At 37.1% G+C, this 20821-nt stretch overlaps 1 protein-coding gene across 1 annotated transcript in view; it reads left to right on the top strand.

Moving 5' to 3' along the window:
- Positions 1 to 15393, top strand: part of NME8 (NME/NM23 family member 8) — an 18068-nt gene extending 2675 nt beyond the window's left edge. Inside the window, exons 5-15 of the mRNA XM_017734434.1 lie at positions 678 to 794; positions 1725 to 1785; positions 3554 to 3630; positions 4844 to 4936; positions 8694 to 8839; positions 10138 to 10313; positions 11428 to 11572; positions 12346 to 12450; positions 13142 to 13293; positions 14318 to 14462; positions 15060 to 15393. Of these exons, the coding sequence (XP_017589923.1) occupies positions 678 to 794; positions 1725 to 1785; positions 3554 to 3630; positions 4844 to 4936; positions 8694 to 8839; positions 10138 to 10313; positions 11428 to 11572; positions 12346 to 12450; positions 13142 to 13293; positions 14318 to 14462; positions 15060 to 15282 (1440 nt within the window). The 3' untranslated portion in view covers positions 15283 to 15393. The remainder of the gene's footprint in view (positions 1 to 677; positions 795 to 1724; positions 1786 to 3553; positions 3631 to 4843; positions 4937 to 8693; positions 8840 to 10137; positions 10314 to 11427; positions 11573 to 12345; positions 12451 to 13141; positions 13294 to 14317; positions 14463 to 15059) is intronic.
- The last annotated feature ends 5428 nt before the right edge of the window (positions 15394 to 20821 follow it).

Here is a 20821-nt window from a genome sequence, read left to right as displayed (position 1 = left end):
TATAGATTTTTAAGATAACAAATAAAATTATGTTTTCACACTTGAGGAACTGTAGCAATTCATCATATATTTACTATCTCTCACTGATGGACACAGAAAGTTGGTTCTCCTAGGACACCATTGTAGAGTGTTCACTTAAGAAGAGGTGGGGTTTCTTTTAACTTGAGGGAGCCACGATTTGAATTTCCATAAGTAGGGACCAAGAATAATGAAACTTTCAGGACACTTTCAGGTTTGAATCTGAATGCTGCCTAGAGATGTTAGCAGTACCTTTGGTCACCATTAGCTTCACTACTATGCACCTGAATGTTGTAGAGAATGCACTGAAAAGTCACACACACACACACATACAAAAAAAAAAGACAGAAAACTCCATGTTAGAGAAATTAAGAACAAGTAAAATCCATATTTGCATTTGCTTCCAACTATACTCTCAGTGTTGAGCCCAGAAATAAACATGGAAAATTTGGTAAAGAAGGAAGCAAGGAAATAAACGCACAGAAGTTTCATTCTGAAGTAACAGACGCTGTAGTAGCTTTCGTATTCCCTTCAGCAGGCATAGGAAATGACCCTGTAGCTGGAAAAAATTAGCAAGATATTGCAGGTTTCAAAAATTCAAGCAAATGTGTAAATTAAGTGATGAAAACTCACTGAGAGTGTTATTTTCTCTTTGACAGCATGGCAAAATTCTTGCAATAGTGAAAGGTGTAAATGCTCCTCTTATAACTAAGACAGTAACAGAGCTAGTGCAAGAAGAGAGGGACATTGCAGCTGGAGAGAAGGAACGCACTGAGGTACTCACAAACAAGATGCTGATGTATAAATGTGTATTTTTATTACACTTACACCATTTGTCTAAATGTCTGTGGTAGTGTTTAGATAATGTTTAATTTTTTGTATTTTTGTCCTAACATTAAAGTGACATATATATGATGGGCTTTTGTTTTAGAAATCAAGTAAAATTATCAGGGTTGTAAGACATTTTTCAAGATCATCTACTCCAACCCCTCCTGCCACAGGCAGTCACATCTTTCACTAGATCAGGTTGCCCAAAGCCATGGGGATTGCTCTGTACCTAATGAATCCAGCTTGCTACAAAAAACAAAGGTCATTCAACAAATTTATTCCATCACCTTTCACTCCTGACTTCCAGGTAACATAAGGACACAAGGACAGCTTGGTCTGACCTCAGTAGCCTGCACTGCAAAAGATCCCACTGTTGGAATTCACAGTAGTAGCAGAATTAATCCTCCCCTGTTGCTTGTTCTCCTCAGAACCCCCAAATTTCCATTATGGTACTTTATAAAAACTTAACAAATTTACAGATTAGCCTAGTGATTTAAGAAATGAAGAGACGGAAAAATGCCACTAGATCATAAGTGTTTTAGTAATCTTTTTTCTTTCAGGGCTAAGTATTTTTAATATATAACTTAGTAACTGCATCATATGAAACAGAGACATGGGAAATAGTCATGTCTCATTGCTTGTTTTGTTAAAATGGAAATGAAAGAACTTCACTTATAGTAAAAATAGCTTTTTAACAAACTGAAACTCAGTTAAGGAAAACCAGTCTGGCCAAAGGGCCTTCTTAGAATTGCTTTTTTCCCAGGGTAGCAAGTCCATTCTTACATTAAGATAAAGGTGTTGTGAAGATGTGACAGCTATTTTTGGTGACTCTATCTTTGCACTGCTGATGTTCTTTACTCCATTTGCAATTACCTTAGGCAGAAGAACTCGTTTTCCATGAAGATTCATCAGAAGGGTCCGAGGGGGCTGTAGAGGAGGGTAAATACATTTGATTTATTTTAGAAATGTTAACAGAAAGAAAGAGAACAAATGTCTTTTGATTAATAATTGTCTATGTTTAGCACTAATAGACTTTCCTTTGGTTGAATTAATGGAAAGTTTTGATTGAGCTTTCTTCTGTAAGGAATTAATGTATTGGACTGTCATCATCAATATTTTCACCCCCACACTGAGAACCTCCAGACTTTAGACAGAAGTCACATGTGCCAGGGAATTCTGCTGTGCAAAATTCAGGCCTGAAAGTCAGTTCTACACAGTCCCTGTGTGAGCTGTGTACTTCTGTTGAGGTGGAATACTAAGATGGGGTCAACCTGAGAGGATTGGAAGAGTTAATCTGTGAAGCAATGGCCTGCCTTCTATCTCAGATTATTTTAATTAACTCTTTCACCAGATTAGATTTAAGAACAGATTTGTATAAGAGCATAAATCCACAGTAGCAGGATAAACTTCCAAAAAGATTGAAAAATAAGCACCATCCTGTTTGCAAGTCCTGTCTGTGATTAATTTAAGGTTTCTCATGAGCTGAGACCTACATCGTTTCTTTTTTTATTGTTATCTGTAGCTACTGAGTGTTCCTACTGCTTCATATATGCAGAAAATGCCATTCTGCACCACTGAGATGGAACAAACTCCTCCATCCTCTCCTTGTTCTGGATATTGCTTTTTTTCCCTGTGAGAAGCATTAGATCACAGTCATGGCACCCCTTTTCCTTCATCTTCATGCTTTTTTCCAAATGGATGGTTCAATTAACATATTCCTGACCTCAGCTTTAGCCTTTATTTTTTCTCATAAACCCTGTGAGACTTACTAGTATAGTATTATCATTTAGCAATTGTCTACAGACTTCACACTAATCACCAAAACTTAAACATGATAGAAAATCAGAAAAGAGAGCTTTAGCTCAGCTTCAGGAGAGGGGGTCTCTCAGACACTGTAATACACTAACATTTGGCAGTAATATTTTCCTTAACATATGCAGTTGCCTGTAAGTGTTTCTAGTATTGGTAACAAGCAGTACTCTGCTGTTTTCATTATCCCTATCTTAAATTCTTCTACAGTTTTGGGGTCTGATTGATATACATTCAAATGCTTCACTGTAAACTTCAGGTCCAGTAAAGTTGCTATTCCCTTCTGACCATTTTCAGGGACCTGTATGCAGTGGATGTAGTAACACTGTGTCTACTCTTTCACAGCAAGGAACACCCTGTTTTAAACATTAGATTGAGCTAGCAAGCATGTGTGACATCAACAGATACTGATTCCCAATGCCTTCAGCATTCACAAAGCTAAGGAATCAAACATTCACTATGACGAGAAATATATGTTCTACTGGAAATCTCCAATATTCATACAGATCTTCACTTAGTGAATTTTCATTAGTAAAATTCATTCCTTTCACTTTCCTAGTATTGTACATACAGAGCTCTCCCTAGACAAGGGCTCCATCATAAACTGATATTTTCCCACCACAGCTACATGTTTGCATTTCTCCACCATATTAGCCCCCCCCCCCTCCCCCAACAGTAGTTCATGGGAAATGTGGGTTCCAGGGAAGGAAAAAGTTGGTCCTGCACTCCAAGACATGCTTTAAGTGCAGGAGTCATTTTTTTGCGACCACTGTTTGGCCATATCAAGATGAAAATGGAGAATTACTTAGAGAAACCCACTTGTAAGTAATGGAAAACTTAGTTGTGCATTTATTTTGATGAATGTGTTAATTAGGACATTATTTTATCCCTTTTTCAGAAGTACTCACTTATTCAGTTGGAATTATAAAACCTGATGATGTCTTAGCGGGACGCATAGAAGAAATTAAGAAAAAGGTAGACAGAATTTTAAAATAGTCATTCATTCTATTTATTTAAGAGACATAATAGCAAAATTTAAGGGTAAGTAGATTCTAATTTATGCCCAGACTTTAGAACAGAATCTGATAAGGCTTCTCTGCTAAGGATGATAAAAGCACAATAATTTTTACCTGAAATAATATGACATTCGAATTTATACTATTGCTTCAATATTCTATGCCAGAAGAGTTTAGACATTGATTGATATTGTTTCTGTTATCAAAAAAAAAAAAAAAAAGCCTCATAACAATATATATCAAGATGAAAATATAAGAATTTTAAAAAGTGTTATGAGAGGGACAGTGACCTTTGCAGGAAAGGAAGTCAGAGCGCTATATAGGTTGTTTCTGTAATTGCTCTACCTTAGCTGGAAAGGAAGGAAGCTCAGCAAAGGCAAAAAAATAGGCGGGGCTTGCAAACAATTTAGCTGGAGCAGCTGCTACTTGGCTTATGAGGTGTGTTTTCCCACACTGTGTCCACAGTCAGCCTCGTTGGGGCAGTCTGAAAACACTCAGCAGCACCACACGGGCTTTTAAAGAGCAGAGTGCTGGTACACAGATTAATATTGGTGTATCATCAGTACTGGGGCTGGGTACTGCCTTCGTTGTTAAAATATCAGTGTATAATACAAACCTCATACCAATGGACTATGAACTTTGATGAAAGTCATATAAATGTGCATCACTCACAAATACTTGAACTTGGTGCAGTAACAGAGTTTGAAACAGAAAATCATAAAGTAGATTTCATTTTTCTTTATTTGCTCTTCCTAAAGCCAAATAGTTTAGCCTGATAAAACAACTGTTGACAATTGCACATTTATGTGACTACTATGATTATAATAAAATTTATATTTTGCAACATAAGTTGCATGTTAACCAGTCACAATGATCAAAAGGAGTTTATTCAATGTGAAATAAAAGGGATTATTAACTACTGAATGAATGTGCTACATACATTGAACTGCACTGTATTTTTTCACAAACATTAACTTAGAGGTATTATAATCCTGAATTTAGTGACGTGTTTTGAAAGGCTGGAAGTTCAGTTTAGGCAAAGATAGAATATTTTGGAGAATTTTAAACTTAAGAAAGCTTCCAGAATCAATCAATCTTTAGATTTACAATAACATACAATTTTGTATGTATCCATTTTCAAATGCCTGTGAGTAACAACCGAATAATTGCAGATTAAAGATGCAGGATTTGACATTAAAGCAGCAGAGGAGAGAATGCTTACTGAAGAGCAAATCAGAGTGTTTTATGCCCGGAATAAAGAACAGGTAAAAACAAACTAAAAATCTAAGTGAAGGGAACAGGTAAAATATATAATGGTTACCAGATGTGCTTGCAAATCTCTGTATGGTCAATTTTAAGTATATTGAAGAACTGAATTAATGTAGATTTAGTACATAAAAAAAGAGGTATTCTCTCTCCCTTTTCTTTCACTGATTCATGTAAATATCACTAGGTAGCAATCTAATATTCCAACCAAATTAAACTGACCTCCAATTAAATATTAAAATATTTTGTTGTTCTTTCTGTTATCTAAATGTGCATGATCCTTAGACATGGTGCTAAATTTCTAACACTATTTATCAAGGTAAAATTATACTGATTTTAAAATGTGTTATGACAGGCCCAGTGACCTTTGTAGGAAAGAAAATTAGAGTGCTGTATAGGTTGTTTCTGCAATTACTCTACCTTACCTATTAGGTGCTGAAATGTGGCACAAACCCAAAATCCAGTGTCATCTATGTGACAGTGTGTATCTATTTGACATTTATTTTTCCACCCAGAAAATAAGTATATAATATATTAATTTTTTTATTTCTTTTCAGATTTTATCATGGGATAGTTCTGGGAATAAGCATGTGCACAGGCAGAAAGGGAAAGCATCTCAGTTGAAATCTACTTTTTGTGCCTTGTCCTACAGTAGGGGACAAAAATAGCTAAAGACAGATATAAAGTTCAAGAAAATAATTAAATTAGGCTGTCCACCATTAAATGGCAGTGGTCTAGCAAACTAGCACCTGGATATGGTCATATTTTCCAGCAGTGTGATAGCTAAAATTAACTCTTTAGAAGGATCTGGGTCAAAAAATGAAGTTTCTTAGCAAATATTTGTACCTTCTGCTATATGTGTAAGATAGAGGCTGGAATTTTATGCAAATAGTTTGTTTGATATTATTAGAGGGACCAATTGAAGGGTTAGCCTAATCTAAAGGAGTAGGTGGGAAGGTGTTCCTATGGCATTCCAAATGAATAAGAGTGAGATGAGATGGTTCCTACAAAAGTCAGAGAGAAAAAACCAAACTGATAGCAATCACTAGGCAGCTGCATTATGGCTTAGAAAGCAAGTAACAGGGAGATCTTGTAAGAAATCATAAAGGGCTTGGTTTTAGCAAAGCTGGGATTGTAGTTTAGACAGAGGCAGTTTTGAAACAGAGGTAAAAATAACTCAACTTCCTGAGAAGAGCAGCCAAATTTGAGACTAGTTAAGTGTGGAGATAGACATGGGAAGAACAAAGACAAACAAAGCATACAGTGTTTGATATATCATAGAATCATAGAATCACAGAATGGCATGAGTTGGAAGGGACCTTAAAGATCATCTGGTTCCAAGGGCAGGGACACCTTCCACTAGAACAAGTGCTCAGAGCCCCATCCAGCCTGGCCTTGAGCAGGGCTCCAGGGATGAGACATCCACGACTTCTCTGGGCAACCAATTCCAGTGACTCACCACCTTCACAACAAAGAATTTCTTTCTAATGTCCTCTAGACTCTGTCCTTCCCATGCTGGCATCCCAGAGCTGGATGCAGCTCTCCAGGTGGGGTCTCACCAGAGTGGAGCAAAGGAGCAGAATCTCCTCCCTCACCCTGCTGGCCACGCTGCTTTGGATGCAGCCCAGGACACGTTTGGCTCTCTGGGCTGTGAGTGCACATTGCCGGGTCATGTCCAGCCTCTCATCCACCAGCATCCTCAAGTCCTCCCCAGGGCTGCTCTCGATCTGTTCATCCCCTGGCCTGTGCTGATACCAGAGGTAGCCCCAACCCATATACAGCACCTTGCACTCAATCTTTTTAATGCTCATGAGATTCCCATGGGCCCCCTTCCTGAGCTTGTGCAGGTTCCTCCGGATGGCATCCTGTCCTTTGGGTGTGTCAGCTTGGTGTCATCTGCAAACTTGCTGAGGCTGCACTCGAGCCCTTCACCTATGTCATTAATGAAGATACTAAACAGCACTGGTCCCCAGTATGGACCCCAGGGGACACCACTTGTCACTGATGTCCATTGGGACTCTGAGCCTCTGACCACTACCCTCTGGATGCAACAGTCCAACCAATTCCTTATCACTGAACAGCAATAAGAAACAATTCACTTCAGAGAGAAGGATGTTGTGGGGTACCATGTCAAGGGCTTTACAGAAGTCCAGACATGACATCTGTAGCTCTTCCCTTGTCCATGATGAAGTCACTGCACTGTAGAAGGCCACTGCATTGATCAGGCAGGACTTGCCCTAGGTGAAGCCGTGCTGGCTGTCCCAAATCATCTCCTTGTCCTCCATGAGCCTTAGCAGAAATTCTAGGAGGATCTGTTCCATGATCTTCCCAGGCACAGAGGTGAGGCTGATAGGCCAGTAGTTCCTGGGGTCCTGCTTTCTACCCTTTTAAAAGAGGCATACAATGTTTCCCTTTTTTTCAGTCATCTGAGACTTTACCTAACTGCCATGACTTTTACAATATCATGGAGAGTGGAAAACAATACTATTACACCATAGCAGATCCCTGCCAACATTAGGACAGGAGAATAATAAAACTGCTATGAGCTATATGGCTCCAGAGAGTCCTATGCATATTGAGAGGCCAATCATTTGGCATTCTTTAATTTTAAGCTGAAAAATAATTTTGTTAAAACATATGGATTCCTTTGTGTTCAGTGCACAAAATTACTCCTGATTTAATACTCCCCAGTCTTGCTGAATTCCTGGAGTGTGCCTTCTACAAGGGAATGGGGACTCAAGGCGATAGACCTCCAGATTAAACTGGAAGCAAAAATTGATTCTTTTTAATGATGAAGCTGGGCGATCCACGACAGCCAAAATTAACAGTTACACGTAGTTCTTCTAACATAAGGAAGAGTACCTTCAAAGCCACCACAGTATAAAGACACCCTTTTTGCATCATACTGAACGTTTTTGTACTTCATTTTGTTTCTTTTGAGTTTGTTCATCTTGGGAAATTGGTTAAGTGTATGCATAGATATGAAGATAATTGAAAGAGAAAAGCAATTATTTGAAAGCTTATATGTGAATATTTCATCCTTGTATTACTAAAGGAAAAAAGTATCATATGCAATGATGCTGACTGGTAAGGATTTAGCCAAATATTTAAAAGGAGAATAAATATCCCCAAGAAAAAGGTGACATACACAAAAAAAAAAAAAAAAAAAAAGAAAGAAAAAAATAAAGATTAAGAACTCACACCACAGGCTTCAAAAGTTATTTTTCTGATGGAAATGTACTTTTATAGGATTGAAAGTTGAAACTGAAGAAGTGAAAAGCACATAGCAAAGCAAATGAAGGGAAAGCCTACAAATGTCTTGCAAATAGCTCTGTGTTCTATATTTATAACCAGCTACATGAATTTCATTTCAAAAATTATTCATGAAACTGTATTGCAGTTTCTTGTCACACTACATGCTATACTGCAAGCATAGAAAGTGATCACATTGAGTTTCCAGATCGTTTTCTTCACTCTTGTCATTTGCATTTTAACCAGGAAGAACATCTAGTACTTGTTTAAAGGAGTTGTATGACTTTCTTTATCTCAATTAACTTTTTTTTAGTCATTTGATAATGTTGTCTCAAATAATCGATCAAAAATCTTCCCAAACAACCTAACAAGGTTCTGAGGAATATGTGTGAATGCCAGTTTGGAACAGGAATGTATGAGTTACTTTAAAAGCATAATTGTCTCATTACTGATGAAAAACTCAGAGTTCCTGCAGTTCAGAGGGGGGGAAATTATGTTTTTTAGCCTGACTTTGAAGCATTTGTTCGATTCATGATGAGTGGACCATGCCATGTTTTGATAATCACTAAAAAAGAACCAACTGCTGCTATTCCTCAATGGATAGATCTACGCAAAAAAAGTGAGTCTGGTGAGCCTGAGCAGCCAGTCAAGTAAGTACCAGCGAAAATGTGTATCTGTGATTCAGTCAGTGTTCAGAGCACACCATAAACCAAGGCATGTTCCTACAGAGGCAGATGTGCCCATGTGTGCAGGGTCCAGGGAGCAGGCAGAGTTCGTCACCTAGTCCTTCACAGGACCACCACTAGAAATGCAATCCCAGCTCTCATGGGAATTCAGAAATTCCTTGCTTCCTAGTTAGAGATGACAAGCAAAGGTCATTGATCTCTTTGAACTCGCCTTCCATGGGTTCTCAGAATGAGGGGAACAATGCTACACTTCAAAGCTGATGTAGTCCTTGCAATTCGAGTTCACCCATACCAAGGGACTGCCCACACCACCAGCTGAAGTTGCACTCCTTCCCATGTTTACCCCTATGTTTGTTGGGAAGCTGTAGATATAGCCCAGGGCAGACCAGGACACACCTGAGGCATGCTCTTCTCCCAGATAGCACTGTAAAAGCCAGCAGAGAAGGGGTAGGGTACTGGGGGTTGTGTCCCCACGCTACTTCAAGAGGCAAAAAAAATTGTAAGGATTAGCTGTTCACAACCATGATATCTTGAAGTGTGTGTTTTTCTTCTATGCCAAGGGTTTGTAGAGAATTTTAAGGATGATAGTTGTATATGCAGCCTCAGACAATCGAGTGTTCACAAAAATTCAAATATCGACTCAAGTTTTATATTTAGACAAGACACTTACTTAAAGCAACGTGAGCTTAAATACTTCATCCAAACAAGAGATTGTTTTAATAATTGACATTTTTGTCAATGCCTGCTGCATCCCTGTCTGCATTAATTTAGTACAGCTGGGGAATACTGCATTTTCTACAAGTGGCCAAGAGGGGCTTTATTTACATAGCTAAATAAACAGACCAGAAACAATGAGAAGGGTCTCTGTCAGAGACAATTCTGTAGTGCTATCATTTTTATGATCATGCTGTACATGAATTAAGCACAAGCCTTCTACTGATCATTCATTACACACTGTACATTTGTAAGTAGCAATTCCGTCTCATGAAACAGAGAAACTATTTTGGATAACCTAGAGGGGAGTTGTTAAAGCAGCCTGGCTGAGCTTTCTCCTTCAGAGCACGTGATCAGGCACTTTTTGAGAAGATTAATAATTCTCTTCTCAGAAATATTACTTTACTCATGAATCTGAATTTAATAAAAACTTCGTTTTGCATTCTATCCTTATGTTTCACTAAATTTTAAGAAAGTACATCTTCAAAAAGTCATTTTGTTAACACCAAGCAGTAACTTAAATACTGTATTACTTTATGTTTCATCAGGTTGCCAGGACTCACAGAAACTGAGAGTCTGGTAAATTTATGTGATGTGCAAGACAGTGTTGAAGATGCCAGCAGACAACTTGCCTTCTTTTTCCCAAATTTTAATGTAAATAAGGCAGAACAAGTTGAAAAGACTTTGGCGATAATTAGACCTAGTCTCTTAAAAGAAAGGCGAGGTAAGTGTTAATAACCATATTTTCTATCAAGTATGTATAAATATTCTCCTATTTTGAATTTTGAATTATAAATCCTAACTCAATTAATGAACTGGTTTTAGGTTATACTGTTTCTCCGGCATTAGGCCAGCAGTAATCTTTGTCTGGAATGAAGTTATGAGGTTAATGTTTTTCATATATTGAGAATGCAAATGTCAATGATATTTTGTTTGTTTGGTTAATTTTTCAAGAAAGTCTGTAGATGGAATGTTCCTATAAGACCTCTCAGAGAAGCTAGAATTTTCAAATGTAGTATAGGGGACTAGATCTCCCACCGTAATAAAGCAGCTGATATTCTTGAATAGCAGGCCCAAGATAGATCAATGGCAAGAGGAAAAAATATGCAATCCAAGATATTCTATTCTGCATAAGGCAGTGATGCTCAAGGGCAGGTCTAAACAGAGAGCATTTTCACAGATCAAGTAAAAAAATCTACCCCATTACATAAACCTTAATCCAAAGAAGTTTACTTTTCTTCTCAGTCATATGTTTGCATTTCTTCCTAGATTTCAGATAGCATTTTTATTTTTAACTTGAGAATCTCTGTACTTGAACAAACTTACACGCAGAGAGTTGAAACTCTACAATTTTGATCTTTCCTTGTGAATTTATTTTCCTTATGGTTGTCCAGCATGTTGCTTAGAGCTGCAGTTCTGCAGTTCATGTGTAGGTAATTATGCCTTAATTTTGTAGATAATTTTGACTTGTACCAAATACTGCTTGCTTACCCATGTGGTCTTGTAAGACTTAGTTAAATAAACATTTCACCTATTCAAATTCCTTAGACCTTCTTTTGCTGGTAATAACACGTATCATATTTCTCAGTCAGGAATTCCTACTGAGGTTTCTGAAGCAAGAAAAAGCCTTAAGAAGATGAGGATCAGCTTTCTGAGTGTTCAGGCAACTAGCGATGCCTTCTAGCAGTTGCTTTAAATCAGTTTTCTGTTCTTTAGTTAGGAAATAAATTCACCTGTAAAAATTTAACATTATCATGGAAAATTCCATGTCATTTGTCTACAAGTGTGCAAAGGAATGAATGGATGGCAGTTTAGCATCATTTCAATATATTTAACAGAGTCTATCATGCAAAGGATAAAGGATGATGGCTTCAAAATAGCAATGCAGAAAGAAATAATTCTGTCTGAGGAACAAGTACGTACATTTTACAAAGAACATGTAGATCAAGACTACTTCCCAGTCCTTCTAGAGCAAATGACCAGGTATGTTGAATGAAAAAGGAGAATGTGAATCTATAGAATCTATATTGGATCAGATAAGACTGACATTTTCACAATAATTATTGAATCATAGACTCACAGAAGGGTTTGGGTTGGAGGGGATCATTAAGGCCAGTTAGTTCCAACCCCCTGCCATGGGCAGGGACACCTTCCACCTGAACAGGTTGCTCAGAGTCCCACCCAAACTGGTGTTGAACACTTCCTGGCTAATACATGATACACATGTACCTGAAAGTTTAGTAAAAGACAGAACAGGATCAGATAACTGCAGATAATGGAATAATTCCCAAGTACAACAAATATATAAATCAAGCTTTTAAAAGTTACTAGCTACTCCGTATCTCTGTATGTATGACGTCTCAGCGGCCAAGTTCACTGATTTGTGTGAACTTGCTGCATTTAGGTTGTCTGTAGGAGAACTCTGAAATCTTCAACCATGCTGTGTGTTGGATACTTGGGGAAGAGAAATAAATCATGTTTGGATATTCCATTCATATGAAATTGGGACATGTTTAGGGCATGATCAGTATTTCTGTCTTGCCATTGTGACAAAACTCAGTAACTTTGCAATTCAAATTCATATTTAATCCCCATAAAGTTTTATCAGACAGTACCTGTTTAAACAATTAGATCAGTTTTAAGGTCCTCCAGTACTGGTGCTCATTTTGCTAGTCCAGACTATATATAATCAAATTGCTTTTTAAAAGTACCAAGAGTTGAATTTTTTTTTTAATGCTACTTTTCCTATTCTACAGTGGTCCAACTCTTGTATTGGCTCTAACACGAGAAAATGCTGTATCACACTGGAGAGATTTACTAGGCCCAAAGACTCTTGAAGAGGCTAGGGAAAATCCAGAGAGGTAATAGTCACAGAAGTAAACCATTATTAACAGCTTCCAACTTACTTTTGCATTCCTCAGCTCATTCCCCATTCCGACTAGTGTAACTATAGTGCCATCATCTGGAAACAGATATGCAATTCTGCAGTTTTTTAAGCTTTTCTTGGGAGTAGTTGTGTATTATGCATAGAAACTATCAAATTTTTTGAGATATAAAGTCTGCTAAACAGAATTAAAAGCTGAGTTTAAAAAAGTGCAATGTAATGAAAGGGGAATTCTTGAGTCAGAGAAAAAGTGTTGGTAATATCTATTCATAATAGTAGACAGGGTTTCTTGAAATACCACCATTAGTTTTCTTGAAATACCACTGAGATTTTTCTTGTAGCTTATTGAAAACTTTGCATCAGTAGAATATTTTATTTGTGACCAAGTTTCTCCTACACATTTTATAAATGGATGCCTTAGTTCTACCTGCTTATCGCATTGCTCTAGGAAATTGCCATGGTATTATGTTACCTGCTGCTGACAGAAGTGATGTTTCATTAAGGAAGAAGTGGTATTACTTGGAAATACAACAGGATGAGGGTTGGGAGGGAGGGTGTTCATATTTCAGATTTCCACTGATTTATATTCACTGGGTTAAGGCTAATCATAGTTCACAGCTCAAAATGGCTATGCTTTTAAGTAACTTCACTCTTTTAATGACTCCTAGTTTGCGTGCACAGTATGCGATTGAAAACGTACCTATCAATCAGCTGCATGGCAGCTCTTCACACATAGATGCTCAGAAGGAACTAGAGTTCTTCTTCCCTGAGGAACAAACTTTTGCATTAATCAAACCTGATGCTGCTAAGAATCATAAAGGTAAGGCTTTCAGAAAGTATGAGCTATATCTAGTGATGTAAGCATTTCTACAAAAGATTAGCAATGCACACTGCAGTAAATCACGTCAAATGCATTATTTTGATTCTCTGAAATATGTTTTCTGTGCAGAGAAATGCTTTTACCGGGCTTGCATAATTCAGATTGACATCTCAAATATGACATTTTCTTTGCTAAAGCTGTCTATAGGTTTTTCTTCACTAGAATAGTGGCGAATTGAAGAAAGAGAGTCCTTAGCTAAGTTAAATCTTTTAAAAGCCAGGCACTTCTGCAGAATACCTGCCCAGCATCCTAACTAGTCAAAGGAGAGACACACTTGCCAAACTTGTATTACTTACTTCAGACAGTTACATTTACTGACTCAAAAGGGGTCATTGCTCAGTTAGATGCATTCCCATCCTTAGTTTAGCTTACTGTTAGACTAAGGGAATAAGGAGAAAAAAGTCAAAAGTAAAAAGAGCACTGTTTACAATTTGGAATCTTGCCCTAAGAATGTTTGCTGGCACTTTTTAAAAAGCCTCTATCTAGACCCCTTACTTAACATTATTCTATTCTGTTCTAACAAATTTCAGTAGTCTTTCTAATGCTAATTCATCATTGGCTTTTGGGAGTCTTTCTTCCCCTCTTGTAACAATCCAGATTGATTTTGGCTGGCCAGCTGATGTTTGATACAGCATTACAACTACAGTCCACTTTCTGTTCAATGTGAGAAACAACAGCAAATGCTATTGGTATAGTTAATTACAGTCTGGGTTTGATACCTGCATTGGTATGAATAATGCACTGACAATGGTTTCTGCCTATTTTAGAGGACTGTTGAAGTGTTTCTTATGTTGTCCATGGGTGTTTTATATTTGCAAGAAGAATTCCAATAGGTGTTGGAGATTTTTTTTTTTTAAAGGCATCTGGTATTTCCCGAAACTTTTAAAGTTTGGGTGTTTGCAGTTTGTATTTTTTGCATCTAAACCATTTCAATCAAAACCAAGCTTGTTTGTTATCCTCCTAGATGAAATTATGAAAAAAGTTAAAGAGGCTGGATTTAGCATCTCAAAGGTAAAAGAACAAGCTTTAACTCGTGAAATGGCTGCACAGTTTTACAAGGATCACAAAGGAAAACCCTTTTTTGAACAGTTGGTGAATTGTATGACTGAGTAAGTGTCTTGGTTTACAGTACTGATGTATGTAAGTAGACATCACACTTTGCATCTACAGTGCCAACAAAACATGTTACACCATAAGTGGTGCAAGGATTTTACAACCTGTCACTCTTTCTAGCAAATTTAGTGGCTTCTAGCACAGAGTACTCTTCCTTTAAAAGGGAGATTTACAATACTTCTCAAACTTATGGGTAGTATTATTTTGGAGTTTATTTTCTCTAAAAAGGAACTGCTTTCCAATGGAATCCTTTTTGTCCTCATGCAGGACAAATATCTTCCTCATAATATTGTTAGTATAGCTGATAAATACAGTATGTGTTGTCTTGCTTCAGAAATCATTGGGTGAGAATATTTTTAGGACAAGAAGTCCAAATCAAAATATCTGATCATCATAATTTCTTTGAGTTTCAATTATGGGATATTTCCTTAAATAAAACACTCAGAAACAAATTTCAATATTTAAGCAACTTAATAAAATTAACATAGTTCAATGCTTATTATAACCCTTCGCGGTACCTCTGACATTAAAGCTAAGTCTGCATCTCAGAAATCTCAGAATAGTCTAAGAGCTTCCTCATATTGATTTTACAGGGGTCCATCAGTGATAATGGTCTTATCAAAGGAAAATGCTGTGGAAGAGTGGAGGCAATTAATGGGTCCAACCGATCCAGAAGAGGCAAAGAAGACCTCTCCTGAATCAATTCGGGCTCAGTTTGCACATGATATTTTGTCTAATGCTGTTCATGGCTCATCTAATATAGAACACGCACTGAAAAGCATTAAGTTCGCATTTGGAGAGCTTGATGCAGACTAAACAATTAAGATACCATCTCTGAAAATTTATATTCATGTAATTAGATGGATCTGTCTACCTAACCACTCTGTTTAAGATTACATAAACACACTTGTTTTCCTTCATACTCCATCCAATTTTAGTTGGGCAGTTTTTGTTATCAGCTCTTCCATATTGCAAAACATATCGATGTAACAAGTAACGCCTGCTAGAAATTTGACATTAGTAATGGTTTCTATATATATGCTCAGTAGATGCCTTTGCTTTTATCATTTTGACAGATTTATGCCTTTCCAATAGTTCCAGGATCCTAAAGCATTTTGTGTATAGCTACCTTAAAAAGAGCAAGGAAGGACAAGGGTCAAGGAAGGTGATTAAAACACTATTAATGGCACATCCACTGTGATGTGGATCGAGTCCTGCAGTTCCAAATGTGAGCCAAATGGGGCTCCTGGGCCCACTGACCAACTGTATATGTGTGCATCCCTGATGAGACCGCTCTGGGCTATTAAGGCCTATTGGTTCCCTCAGGGCCCTGAAAAACATTGGCATTGTTTATTTATCCTTTTCCTAAATATCTTCTAATGATTACTGTCACAGGTAGGATAATAAACTAAAAGATCCTTTCCAGTCAATTTACTTAATTCAAATATATCAGAGGAACTAAAATACAAAGCCAGATCTTACATAACAGCTATTCTTGACATGTACCTCCTTGCCAAACTAGTGAGTTCATATCCTGTCCAGTCTAACTCGGCTGGCCTTCATGAAGAACACAAATATTATTCTGTAGCTGATATATTCTCACTTTTGCTGTCTGAGTCTGTTGAAGGCTGAGATTCTAAAGACTGGCATTCACTTAAAGCAATTTACTTACTTTGTTGATTCTAAATGTGAAGTCCAGAAAGAATGAAGTCCTTCTCATAATTTCTTTATTGTTCCTATTGTATTTAATACAACTAGCTGTTATAAAGAGCTTCCTGACAAGTATTTCTGTTGTGATGGGGCATTTGTTATTATAGACATTCCTCCAGCAGAAGTTGGACTGAGCATTCTCTTGGTGGCCCATTTTCACCTACAACTACTTTACTGCCACAAACTCAGCTTGAGGTTCACTAGCCTGTAGGAGGTTGTAATTAGTGCAGAATTTATATGTCGCCTCACTGAGGTGAGTTCTGAGAAACATTATTCAGGATTGCTGTATATTCTTTGGCTACTTTTTTACTTCAAAAACTCATTAAAACTGTTCTTCCTGGCATTATTTAACCACTCTGGGTCTTTTGGGTCCTGGCACGCTGTACTTTAAACCAAGAAGCAGCCTCAGAAAAGAGCACATTGCTTGAGTAGAGCAATTTCACATACATCAATTCAGGTCATTTCCTCAGATCTTTGCTGGAGTTAATGGCTTCTCAACCACTGGGAGAAATACAATGCTGAAAGTTTAGGTGGATTTATTTTTTGACAGGAGCAGAAATGTTGAAAATGTGTTTATGTCTTATTAAGAGCCCATAATAAGTCTGGTGGAAGTTCACCATCAAATAGCTTGATAAGTATCATAAATGGGTTATGAATACTGTGAAATCTCTTAGCTCTGGTCTGAGAAATTTCAGTTTGCTGTGGGGGTACTGTAGCTCCACATCTGCCAATTTAAGCGTTGTAAAATTTTGTATACTGAGTTATTGCTCTTGTTTGACCATTATCCTTCACACTGCATCACATCATTCTTAAACAATGTAACATTTTTGTCAGTTTGGTTTCACTATTGGATGTTGAAGGATTTTGTCTGTTTGGGGTCCCATATTTGTGTGTGTCAATTACAATTCCTGCTTTGTGCTTGGTTAAAGCAATCCAGTATACTCCATTGAAATATTATGCATAGATCTATGACAGTTTTTTCTTCATGTTGCCTGAGTATCCAAACTCGAATTGAAATGTGAGAACATTTCATTTATTAATGCTCATTTTCTTCTCCTAAATAGGTTCTTGATCTTAAAGTCTAATAGCAGCTTTGGAAAGGAGATACATCTTAAAACATCAAACATAACTGTTTCAGTTAGATGATGAAGAGATTCAGATTTGCAAAGCTTTTATATCTTTGAGAAACAGACCGTTGTAGAATTATCAAAATATGCATTCAAAAGAATGGCAATCAAAATACTGTCAGTATTTTAAGAGATTGCTTTGTCTCTTTAAAAGTTAACTCACCCCATAGGTATTGCACACATTATTTATACTGCCATCCATTCTTCTTTGAAAATTATATTACTGGGACATAAATATGGATGCAATTTTTAAGAATTTGAACATTTGTGATGGGATCAGCAATCATTTGATTTATAGAGTCAGGAGGACTCTGTTCCAACATAAACTCCATGGAGTTTCACAGATTAAAATCATCCTGCAATTAAATTTACACAACTCTGCTGCGTACAAAACTTACAGAAAGTCTGACTCTGTCCGTTTATCTCATATCTAAATGCCAGTTCAAAAGAGAATGGCCTTTACGACTGTTTATTTAGAAAATATCTTGTAGTTCATCATAGAATTAGGTGGTGCAAAGATGTGATTATAATTCTTCCAACACTAACAAAAGATAACATAATTATTCTTCTGATTTTTTTCCCAGCAGGAGAGAAATGGAACCACAGGGCATGTTTATTTGTACCACAGACCACATATTTCCTTGTTTAGGAACTTTAATGAAATCATAACTTGACACTAAAGACTACATTAAAGATCTATTTCAGTTTAGACTGATAAACAGGAGGGTTATAAATCCCAAAACACTGTTTTAGAAGAATAAGTATGTCTGATTGTACTGAGTTTTTGTACTGAATTACTACATAAAAAAACAAGACAAGTGGAGAAAAAGCTTTTTTTCCCTGCCAAGAAGATGGAGTCAATCAGCCTGTGACTCTGTACCATTGCACTGTTTTTCCTTTGCTCTGACTGCTGAATGAACTACACGGGCAAGTCAGACCTTGCAAGTATCTGTTCAGTTTATCCACAGTTCTTTGTGAGCAAATGATCAGCTTTCTGGTTACCTTGCTCAGAGAATACGTACTGATGTTCTCGGAGTATCTACAAACCATAAAGTTTTCATCACCTTGTAACCACAAAGAAATCAAAATACTTAGGGTGTTGTTCTGTTTGGGGCATCTCTTGGTCACTCTGATACACCCATTAATCTTCTGTCTGGGTATAGATTGTGTGACATATTTAAGGTCATTTTGGGGCTTGATCTTAGTATTCTCATCTAGAGAAAAGGAGTGTGCCCTCCCTTCCTTTATGCTCATTTCCATAGTGGTTTATCCACAAGCCTTTTGGCAGCAACAGGAATCAATCTAATATTAATAGATTACCTAGAAGCCCTCAAATTTACTGCATATCCAGCAGGCAAGTTTGAAACCCTGTTTTACATTCCAATAAGGCTGTTGTTTAATTTCAGAGATGTTACATGACATATAGTGTCAGCAGTTGAAATTGAGTGCAATTTTTACAGAAAGTCTTGGCTAGCTCTAATTAGAAGTAATGAACTTCTATAGAAATTACAGACTGGCAAGTTAGTTGGGGGCGGGAGGGGTATTTATATATGGAAACATAATTTTGAATGTTTGTTGACCCGTATTGATGGATTATATTTATTTACAAAGTTAATTGTAGTGGATGTAGTTTCCCAGAAAAATCTGGTTGAGGAAATGTTTTCAGATGTGCATTTACATTCAACTGCTAAGCACAACCAAAAAGCATGTGTCAGTTGCGCATAATTGGAGTAAATATTTTTTCAGGTTTCATTCATTTGGAATCTAGGTTACAATTCTGGATGAAAGAATTTAAGAGCTGTTTGAGTATTTTGGACAGGAAAATCTTTTTATTTGCTTAGGAAGTATTTCTCAGTCATATGCACTGACTGGACGAAAGTTGCAACACTGAATTGAAGTGACCGGGTCATTCGGGTCTTGTTGGAGGGGGGTTTATGGGTTTTTTAAAAATGTGTTTCATAAAGAAGCTCTGATTTGCATTTACAGTGAGCTTCTAAAATGGTGCCAATCATTCACAAGTAGAGTAAATATTTTTTCAGGTTTCATTCTTTTGGAACTGAGGTTAGAACATTCAGTGAAAATACTGAATGACACTTCTAACTAAACTGGGCACACGTGTGTGGGAGGTAGTAAGAAACTCACTAGGAGCATATGCTTGGTGTTCCAGGCAATTTTTATTTTATATGAAAAAAATTCCAAGCCCCTCAGTAAGAAGGCAGATGCAACATTGGGAAAAAAACATTTGACACTTTAAGGATTTGACCTGTTAATTTTTCATCTTTAAGTAGTTACAGCAATTACATTCATCCAGCAGCAAACTATTTGCCCCCTCTGCTGAATCGAAGTTTGGTAACTCCAGTGCTGGAGTGCACAAGCACAGCAATGGCTACATCTAGCCATAGATGTGCATGAGAAGAGGTGAGTCTGACCTTTTGCCACACGCCAGGGAGCAGAGGTGGTGAGTGGACCCTGTGGGGAGGAATTTGCCTGCTCTCACAGCCCTCACTGCTCCAACACCTATTTCACGCCTTTGCAAGAGAAGGGAAGGAAAACTGGCTGGAGGGTGCAGATGTTCTGGGTCTGGATTCAGCTGGCATTTGGTATCACAGGAAGTTAATATTTGTAGGGGATTTTCAAAATTTGCATTAGTGCTGAATTGGGTCAGCCCATGGCTTCTTAAAATATAGGAAAAAATGGGTTTGGAAAAACACACTACCTTATTAATTTATCCCTTGCATGTCTGTTCTTTGTATTATCATATCCCCTGCTTTTTGTTGTATTGCCTTTCCTTCTCCCATATTTTTACCATATCAGATTGAAAGTCAGCATAAAGCATACACAAAAATGTCAAGGAGTTTGGAAACACATGGCCTGGTGCATCAATGTTTACTCCAGCATACTGAAATGGTCAATCTAATGACAGCAACTTGAAGGAATGGTGACAATTCTCTGGAGAAAATAATTTGTACATTTTTTCCTCTGACAAAAAGAAAAAAAATTTATTTTAACAGTTGTAAAATAATACGTGATGTTGCTGTGGAGTCTAGGTAGCTGTTCCAAAAGTTTGATTTAACAAACATCACACTTGACTATGTTCACAATAAAACTGCTTTAAGTGATATCTCATGACTTCAGTATTTGTTATTTCAACATCACATTGATACAACTGTCACTCATTCTTTAATGGCTAACCATATATATATTTATTGGGGTACTTTAAATTGGGATCAATAGGTAATCAAAGCTTAAGAACTCCGGCTACACAGTACCTAAAACTATTTCAGAAGTTTTCCAATCATACTGATCTCTTAGATCATGCTTACTTAAATCAGCATTTTCAAACTCACCTAAATAAGTCACCTGCGAGGGAAATTCTGTCTCCTTTGATTTCCATTTCAGTTTTTCCATTTTGCTGAACATGATTAAGGTTCCACCTATAGGCTGTATTTAAGCACCTAAGTTTGTAGTCTGTTTTTTTAGACTTGTCAAATACACATCATTCTCCTAAAGTCAACAGA

Source organism: Corvus brachyrhynchos, unplaced genomic scaffold (assembly GCF_000691975.1).
Source record: "Corvus brachyrhynchos isolate BGI_N302 unplaced genomic scaffold, ASM69197v1 scaffold94, whole genome shotgun sequence".
NCBI classification, from domain to species: Eukaryota; Metazoa; Chordata; class Aves; order Passeriformes; family Corvidae; genus Corvus; species Corvus brachyrhynchos.
Note: the sequence above shows the minus strand (reverse complement) of the source record. Positions and strands in the feature narration are given on the sequence as shown.